The sequence below is a fragment of the Convolutriloba macropyga genome, chromosome 6, assembly GCF_964194025.1.
Source record: "Convolutriloba macropyga chromosome 6, txConMacr16.3, whole genome shotgun sequence".
Classification (NCBI taxonomy): domain Eukaryota; kingdom Metazoa; phylum Xenacoelomorpha; order Acoela; family Convolutidae; genus Convolutriloba; species Convolutriloba macropyga.
This window is the reverse complement of record NC_134473.1, coordinates 29,628,940-29,638,418: the sequence shown is the minus strand read 5'-3', so window position 1 is coordinate 29,638,418 and position 9,479 is coordinate 29,628,940. Positions and strand designations below refer to the sequence as shown.

The window sequence follows — 9,479 nt, the reverse complement described above, 5'->3', positions numbered from 1 at the left end:
AACAAAAGCAAATAGTGCGGTAATTTGAAATTTACTATGTAAACATTGACATAAATCACTTTACTCGATTAACCAATCAGTGATGTTATAAATGATATTTAGCGGATTATTTACTTTAACCCAATTGTTTGAACCATATTGTATTTAGAACCATCGGAAACTGTTACCAAGAGCAGTTGGCTCTCAGATTGATTACAATTTGATTCTTCATCAACTTTAGTCTTTATTCTAAGTTTTGCTAGATCTTAAGATCTCGTGCGTTATAAGTTAGTTGAGCTTTCTTAACACAAAGTTAGCAACAGTACTAGCTTTGGGCTGGAGCCTTACAACCTTCAGCACGAGATTGGACATTGATTATCACTAAGGATTTTCTTAACTTCAATCAGAAAAAATTAAAGTTACAGTCCTTTATTACAACTGAGCGACTAATAGTTACTTCGCGAGTGTTATTCGATTGCAACCGAGTGAAGAACCAGGCCGGCGTAAAACTCGAGAACCAGGCCGTGAAGATTGGGTTCCGCTGAGATTCTTGAGCAGCCGCAACATTTGGTCCGCCGACCCGGACCACAACGACAACCCGAACAGATACCCGGACAACAGTGACCCGGAGAGCAGTAATCTGGATAACAGTGATCCAGACAACAAAGACGCGAACAGAGACGAATCGATTCAGTTTGATGGACCAGAACAAAATCCTTACGATGGCTGGAAAGAGCCCCGATAGACATTGGAAAACGACTGACTATAAGATGTCAGGCCAACTCAAGAAGCTAGAAAAGAAGCAAACCGAATTGCTGAAGACGTTTGACCGGCATGACGCTGATGTAAAAGCGCAACTAGCCGAGAATAAATCAGTGACAGCTGAAAGAGTATATCGATGGTTCTTTGAGACATATGATGAACTGGAAGAAAACAGACAGCAACAGAGGAAATTACTGAAGCCGAAATATTTGGACAGCTTCGACGCCGACACTGAGCAAAAGTTGGGCGAAAGGAAAAACGTACTGCAATGGCTCGTCGAGAAGGTACCACAACTGAAAAAATTTGAAGAGTGTCGCACTGAAGTCATTAATTGTAAAGACGCGATCCGACTTGTCAAACTAGATCAAAAATTCACGTCATTTTATAGAGAAATGTTCAAACTGGAAGAAGAGTTTAAAAAGGAAAATCTAAGTGACTCCCTCAAACAAACTTTGTGTAACAAATTGGAGGAGCTGCTGACGACCCTAGATATAAACTCTGCAGAAGCTATTCAACTTGTGAAGCCTGACGTACGATTTGGATGGTTTATGGTGATCAGTAACAACAGGAATTACTATACAGATCTACTTAAAAAGTACCAGCAAACCGCAGAGAGTAGAAATCAAACATCGTTGGTGTCAACCACATCGGCACGTGGTACTGGCCCAAACGAGACGGTAGTTCAAACAGGAATTGCAGTGACAGAAAATGTTGAAGAGAACGCTGATGTCTCCTCTAGGAATTCTGAAACACATCGAAGTGGAAAAGAACCCAGTATTGCCAACTCACATTCATCAAAGACGCGCGTGATTGACCAATTAGAGCTCGAAAACATGAGAGCTAAAGGTGAAGCCGATCAACGGCTGCGAGAGCGTCAAAGTCAACTAGAGAAGGAGCGTGAGGAAATAGAATTGTGTCGACGGCAAGAGGAATTACGCTTACACTTACAACAGCAACAACAAGAACAAGAGTTACGTTTGCAACTGCAACAACAAAAAGACGAATTGCGCCTGCGGCAGCATGAGCGAGAGCTAGAAAATGAGAGTTCTAAAACTGGAGCTGACTAAGGGAAGCTCAAGAGCATCTGGATCAGAAGCAGGTGACCTCGAAAGTGTCGGATCCAGACGAAAGCCAGCAATATCGCAGGACTGGTTCAAGTCAGTAGCCGAGCGGTCCGGTCCTCGCCGGCCACTATCACCAAACGTTGTGGTCGAACCTCCTAAGAATGTCACACAGGACAGAAGTGACAAACGGTTCAGAGCATACCCGAAAACTACCACGCTGTTCCAACCGGGTGTAGGAACCTTCTCAACCCCACGACAGAAACCAAGCTTTCTAAAGAGATCAGAAACCCCTAAATCAATTAGGGTGACAGATCCCCCAGTGCATTTGTCCGGGACGACGTTTCAACAGCAAGGAACGTCAACAGTGCTAAACAAGCAGAGAAATCAAAGTCCCAAACACAACTCTCGCAACAGATCCATGGAGAGTCGTAACCAAAAGACGTTGAGCCAGCCCACACCACCAGTTATATATCAGCAAGTGCCGAGTGATGGCTCAAGAGGATTACCAAAACTGATGTTAACAGAGTTCTCAGGAGATCCTCTAGAGTGGCCTGAGTGGTGTGAACTCTTCGATGTCATTGTTCACCAGAAGAAGTTAAGTGATACTGAGAAGATGCAGTATCTGAAGACCAGCCTCACGGGTCAGGCGAAAGCAGCAATATCTGGATTGGGCTTCAGCTCACAGTCATATTATCAAGTTTTGGATGTTCTCTGCAAAACTTTTGGCAGACCGAGAGTTATAGTCGAAGCTCAGCTTAAGAAGATATACACTCATCCTCTGGTTAGACACGATGACTCCAGTAGCTTTGTTCGATTTGCAAACGTAGTCACAAACACAGCAAACGTTTTGACCAGGCTTGGGTTTCAACCTGACCTGGAATCGGAGGAAGTCCTGAGTTCAGCTACCAGAAAACTTTCACTTCAGCTTAAGGAGCAGTGGCTACGTCACCTACAGGATCACCAACTACTGGCAGCAAACTTGATAGTGTTCAAAGACTGGTTAGAATCAACAGCTTTTATACATGAGGACTTGTTAGCTCAGACAAGCTCTAAGTTTCAAAGTCGGGAAAAACCAAAAACAAGTACATTCGCATCAAATGCTGAAGATTCTACAAAACCAAAGAACTTGGAATGTCCATTCATAGATGGACAGCACGCGATCTGGAATTGTGAGAATTTCAAATCAATGAAACTGAATGAACGACGAGAGCAAGTTCACAATCTCAGACTGTGTTTCAATTGTCTGAGACCTGGTAATCGGTCAACAGATTGCAGAAGTAGAACTTGCAGTGTGCCCAACTGTAGACGACAACACAACAAACTCTTGCACAGTGACTTCTCAAAGAAGGAGACTACAACAAATGTCTCAGATGCTACAACGGCATTAGCGACTAACATCACACAAGGAGGACTACCTGTAGTGCGAATTAAGCTCGTCAACGGAAACCACAGCTTGAATATGCTGGCGATGTGTGATACAGGATCTTCAATCTCATTTGTAGACAATTCAATCATATCTACCCTGCAACTGCAAGGTAGAAAAGCGTCCTTGTCAGTAGCAGGAATCCACGGATCGGAATACGTCAAGACTGAAACAGTGCCGATAGCTGTTTCAGCGTACGAGAGGTCGCGACCTTTGACAACAGTGCAGTTCTATGTGCACGAGAAACTGACGTTGGGTGACCAGATGGTGGATCTGCAGGAATTGAAAGACCGCTACCCACATTTGAAGAACTTGCCGAATCAGTGCTGCAATCTAAACGAAGTTCAAGTTATTCTTGGACAAGACTGCTATGACATCCATCACCCATTAGAGTATAAGAGGTCAGACGACAGGGCTGCACCATGATAGGATGTGCCAAATCAAAAATAGGATGGGCCTTAAAAGGACCCCTACCAGCGAAGCAAGCAGCATCTCTTGCTACTACAGCAACCTCAGTGGCAGAAGACAAACTAGCCAGCCAGTAGAGTAAGTGGTGGGATATCGAGTCCTACGCCTCCAACTGCGATGTCACTGGCCATTCAAAAGACGAACAACGAGCAATCAAGACGTTAGAACAAACTACGCGATTCACGGGTGAAAGATACGAAGTTGGACTTCTGTGGCAAGAGGACGAAGTGAAGTTGCCGAACAACTTCTACTCTGCAATGGGGCAACTCAGGTCCCTAGAAAAACGTCTACAGAAGGATGATACGTTACGACAACGCTATCAGGGAACAATTGACACCAATGTCAAAGCTGGTTACGTTCGCAAAATCGACCAAACTGAACTGAACGAAACCAGAGACGAACTCCAATGGTGTTTGCCACATCATCCCGTCATCAACCCGCATAAGCCGGAGAAAGTCAGAAGAGTGTGCAATGCGGCAGCTCAGTATCAAGGTGTGGCACTCAACGATAAACGTTTCTCTGGACCAGACCTGCTACAGAGTCTGGTCGGATTAATTCTTCGATTCCGAGAACATCAAATAGCGCTATCAGCCGACTTAGAAGCGATGTTTCTTCAAATTGGTGTCCCAAGCGCTGACAGCCGATGCCTACGCTTTCTCTGGAGAGACAATCCAGAACAGCGAATAGAAGTTTACGATTATTCACGACACGTTTTTGGGGCGAAGAGCTCGCCAACTTGTGCAATCTACGCTCTGCATCAAGTGGCGAAAGATAACGCGAACAACGACGAAAATCTCGTCAGAACGGTTCAGCGCAACTTCTACATGGACGACTTCCTTAAGTCAGTCAGAAAACCTCAAGAAGCAACCCAAATCTACCAGAAAGTCAGAGACGTACTCAGCAAAGGTGGATTAAAACTGACGAAATGGATAACAAGTGACGAAGAGGTCAAATCACAGATCCCAGAGACAGACAGATCAACGAAAGTTGTGAAGACTTTCGAAGCTAAACCACAATCATCATCAATACTTGGACTGAACTTGAATGTGGACACAGATAGTCTCATTGTCTGTCGTGGAACTGAGCAAGAGGTTCGAGCAAAAATAACTCAGAGAATCGTCCTACCCTTTGTCTCACCAGTGTTTGGCCCACTGGGGATATGTTCACCCTTCACAATACGAATGCGGTTTCTGCTCAAAAGCATTTGGGCAGCAATGGGACAAGCATGGGACAAGGGATTGTCAGCAGAACACTCAAAACTGTTCAGTGATTGGTGTTCTGAGTTGAGAGAATTAAGGACGATGTCAAAAAATCGACTTTATTTCGAAAACGGATGTACAAAGTTGAGACTCCACATCTTCACAGATGTATCAGAAGAAGCGATGTGCATAGTGGCATATCTGCCGGATGAAACAACGCTAAAAGTGACCTATGTAATTGGAAAATGCCGGGTAGCACCCATCAGACACAAGACGATTCCGAACTTAGAACTTCAAGCCGCAGTTTACGGAGTTCGTCAAAAGAGGCAGATACTGAGAGAACATGACGTGAAAATCGACAAAGTCTATCATTGGACTGATTCATCAACGGTGCTGCAGTGGCTACAATCAGCTCACAAGAAGCAACAAGTGTTTGTTGCAAACAGAGCAGCAGAAATACTGGAGAGCTCTTCCATGGATCAATGGAGACATGTTAAAGGCATCGAGAACCCTGTGGACATCGTCACTGGAAGAATGTCTATCGAAGGCCTCAAGGAGTCCGTGTGGTTAAACCGGCCGGCATGGCTCCACACAGATGAAGAAAAATGGCCAAAGCCGTGGTGCCAAGCGAACAAAGTTGAAGCTGAGCAAGCTACAAGTACTGTAGCCGCAGAAACTAAATTACATCAAAAATTTGATTGGGACCGCTACAGCAGCTTCAATAGAATCAGAAACTTTATTGCCTATTGCATGAGGTTCAAGGCGAAGCAGAAGGGACCTCTCAAAGCAGACGAAATCCATGGAGCAGAACAAATTCGGTTGCGATTTGTTCAAGCCGAAAACTTCCCGAATGTTTCGAAGTCGATAACAAACAGCAAGGAAATCTCCAAGACATTGAATATCGCCAAATTGTCACCATTCATAGAAGAGGATGGAAAAATTTGATTGAAAGGTCGACTGAAGCATTCAAATCTCGATTACAATGCAAAACAACCAATACTGTTGACAGCGAAGCATCCAGTAGTACAACTTCTGTTGGAGAGAGCTCACCGTGACAACCTACACGAAGGCACAGAATACGTGAGAAACATGCTTCAACAAGAATACTGGATCATTGGACTACGAAATGCGTTACGAAAACTCAAGTAGAAATGCATCAAATGCAGACACAGGAACGCCCACCAATGGCGGACCTACCACGAGAGCGACTTGATGAACATGTTTTACCATTCACCCATACCGGAGTCAATTACTTCGGACCCATTGAAGTGAAATTCCTACGGCGTAACTTGAAAAGATGGTGCTGCCTCTTCACTTGTCTGACAACCAGAGCAGTACACATCGAAGTTGCCCAGTCATTGGACACCGAGTCATGTCTAGCGGCAGTGACAAGATTCATCGCACGACGTGGCTACCCAAGTACCATCAACAGCGACAACGGCACAAACTTCGTCAGAGCTGCCAAGGAACTCAAAGAATTCATGGACGAATGGGACGGAGCTAAAATTGAAAGTGACTTAGCTCAGAAAAAGATCATTTGGAAATTCAACCCTCCTGGAGCGCCCCACTTTGGTGGAATCAGGGAAAGACTGGTTCAAAGTTGCTAGAAGGTCATGATTGTAATCTTGGACCACCGAAGCCTCACAGACGAGGTACTCAGTACAACCATGTGTCTTGTGGAACAAACTCTCAACGCAAGACCCCTGACAGCAGTAAGTGACGATCCAGAGGATCTGACAGCCCTAACACCAAATCACTTTTTGCTAGGACGAGAAAGTGCAAGTGCACCATTTATGCCATCCAGCGAGCGCTACCATGACCTGAGAAAATCCTTCAAAACGGCTCAAGCATATGACGACATGATCTGGAAGAGATGGACCCGTGAATATCTTCCACAATGGAACCAGAGGTCAAAGTGGTCAAAGGAACATGTGAGAAACCTGAAACAAGGAGAACTTGTTTGGATGGTAGACGAGTCAGTGAGAAGATGTGAGTACAAGATGGGACGAGTAATCTAAGTCTTTAAAGGCCGCGATGGCTTCGTACGATCAGCGGGAGTCAAGATGGCACATGGCGAATTCAACAGGCCGGTAGTGAAATTGGCGCCAGTCTTCTATGATGGCGTTTCCGAGAACGAAAACAGGGCCAGCGATGTTGGCGCCACTAAAGAACAGAAACATGAGCCATCAGACCAACCAAAATGAAATCAAAACTCAAAAACTTAAAATTTTGCCAAAATTCAAAAAAGGTCAAAACTGAAAAATTTTAAAAGTTGGGACTGAAAATTTGTCCACCCCCCCGATTTTGGGAAGGGAAAACTGAGCAACCCAAGGTTTAAGCACACGGTTAGGGTAACCCCTAAGCTATCCATGGACCCAATGAACATTATTGCATCATACCTACAAGTGTGGCTATTAGCATTTATATGATGCAAAAAGTGCATTTTTGGATATTTTTTCATTTATTGTTAAATTTCTTGAATTGTTAATTCTATGATCCCTTAGGTGTTTATCAAAGGTCATTTATCATACATTTGAGACATCTAGTGTTACGTAAGTACCATCAGTGCTTATGTCAACAAAAGCAAATAGTGCGGTAATTTGACATTTACTATGTAAACATTGACATAAATCACTTTACTCGATTAACCAATCAGAGATCAGTGACAGTGATGTTATAAATGATATTTAGCGGATTATTTACTTTAACCCAATTGTTTGAATAGTGCAACCATATTGTATTTAGAACCATTAGAAACTGTTATCAAGAGCAGTTGGCTCTCAGATTGATAATAAATTGATTCTTCATCAACTTTAGTCTTTATTGTAAGTTTTGCTAGATCTTAAGATCTCGCGCGTTATAAGTTAGTTGAGCTTTCTTAACACAAAGTTAGCAACAGTACTAGCTTTGGGCTGGAGCCTTACAACCTTCAGCACGAGATTGGACATAGATTATCACTAAGGATTTTCTTAACTTCAATCAGAAAAAATTAAAGTTACAGTCCTTTATTACAACTGAGCGATTAATAGTTACTTCGCGAGTGTTATTCGATTGCAACCGAGTGAAAAACCAGGCTGGAGTAAAACTCGAGAACCAGGCCGTGAAGATTGGGTTCCACTGAGATTCTTGAGCAGCCGCAACACATAATTTCCGCAACAGCAAATTAATCTTTTGCGAATTATCTATAGATTTTAATTAAGTTAAATTGAAATCTCCTACGTTAATAGAAGATAAAGTGAGGGTAAACTCGAAGCACAATGGTAAATTTATTTCTAAAAATTTAACCAATTGTAGCGCAAAAGAATTATATTTCGCTACAATTGATTACATTTTTAGAGATTGGTTCCATTTTTAGAAATATTTTAAGTTCAACATTTTGTATATGTGTGCAAAATTTATTCATTTAATTGTGATTCTCATTTCAATTTAAACTTTAAAGTTAAAATTGAAATGAGAATCACAATTGTTTGAATAAATATTACGCAGTTATACAAAATGTTGATCTTAAAATATTTCTAAATATGGAAACAATCTCTAAAAATTTAACCAATTGTAGCGCAAAAGAAATATTTTGCGCTAAAATTGATTACATTTTTAGAGATTGATTCCATTTTTAGAAATATTATAAGTTCAACATTTTTCATATTTGTGCGCTATGTTTTCATTCAATTGTGATTCTCATTTCATTTTTAACTTTTGAAGTTTAAATTGCGAATTATCTATAGATTTTAATTAAGTTAAATTGAAATCTCCTACGTTAATAGAAGATAAAGTGAGGGTAAACTTGAAGCACAATGTAGTGCAAATGAAATCTTTTGCACTACAATTGATTACATTTTTAGAGATTGATTCCATTTTTAGAAATGTTTTAAGTTCAACATTTTGTATATTTGTGCATTATTTTAAAGTTTACATTAAAGTTAAAATTGAAATGAGAATCACAATTAAATTGATAATTATTGCACAAATATACAAAATGTTTAATTTAAAAGTACGGCGGCTACATTAGAAGAAAATAGATCAAGGCGAGAATGAAATTTATGTTTTGAGATTGGAATGTTTAGAAATAGCCTTACCCAGCTCGAGGTGGCCAGACCGAAAAGACCTCTGACCAGACCATATTCACGCATACATGGTCTAGAAAAGACTTCAAGCGACATTTGTCTGGAACTTGTCTGATCAAAGGTCAATTCAAACTGGACGTTCTGATCAGAGGCAGTTTCGAGCAAACACTAGTCTGATCATTGGTGGTCAATTCGAGTAAACTATCTTTTCAAACATTTTTTGATTTGTTTTACTGACAGATGTTGGCTCTTCCAGTAGTCAACAATACCGCAGTTTTCTGATCAGTGACTTATCGAGAGTCTTATGGTTTGATCAGAAACAACGGGTCCAGCTGATAGCTAAGGCCCGTCCCCTTTTGAATAGCTTTAGAATAACTGTAGATCAATACGTTATTATGCAAAGATGTCTGTGTTCATCTTTTCTGCCAAATACATGAACAATAATTGTATACTCAGCATTTATTTCGGGCACTTGGGTTTTCTTGTTATTATAATACTTTTGATATTGGTTTGCCCTTAA

General features: G+C 41.6%; 2 protein-coding genes across 2 annotated transcripts; both read left to right on the top strand.

Moving 5' to 3' along the window:
- Positions 1-3,953: 3,953 nt before the first annotated feature.
- Positions 3,954-5,840, top strand: LOC142341284 (uncharacterized). Its single transcript, XM_075392202.1, has 2 exons — positions 3,954-4,755; positions 5,062-5,840. Exons 1-2 carry the CDS (start codon positions 3,954-3,956, stop codon positions 5,838-5,840), a joined length of 1,581 nt encoding a protein of 526 aa, XP_075248317.1.
- A 206-nt stretch (positions 5,841-6,046) lies between these two features.
- LOC142341283 (uncharacterized) lies at positions 6,047-6,502 on the top strand. The gene is made up of 2 exons (XM_075392201.1): positions 6,047-6,179; positions 6,276-6,502. Exons 1-2 carry the CDS (start codon positions 6,047-6,049, stop codon positions 6,500-6,502), a joined length of 360 nt encoding a protein of 119 aa, XP_075248316.1.
- Positions 6,503-9,479: the final 2,977 nt, after the last annotated feature.

Bases quoted from the DNA above. Each gene is read 5' to 3' on its own strand.
- LOC142341284 (XM_075392202.1), top strand. From the start codon at position 3,954: ATGGGGCAACTCAGGTCCCTAGAAAAACGTCTACAGAAGGATGATACG. The intron at 4,756-5,061 runs GTCTCATTGTCT...ACATCTTCACAG, and splicing joins CTTGAATGTGGACACAGATA to ATGTATCAGAAGAAGCGATG.
- LOC142341283 (XM_075392201.1), top strand. From the start codon at position 6,047: ATGCATCAAATGCAGACACAGGAACGCCCACCAATGGCGGACCTACCA. The intron at 6,180-6,275 runs GTAACTTGAAAA...AGTCATGTCTAG, and splicing joins TGAAGTGAAATTCCTACGGC to CGGCAGTGACAAGATTCATC.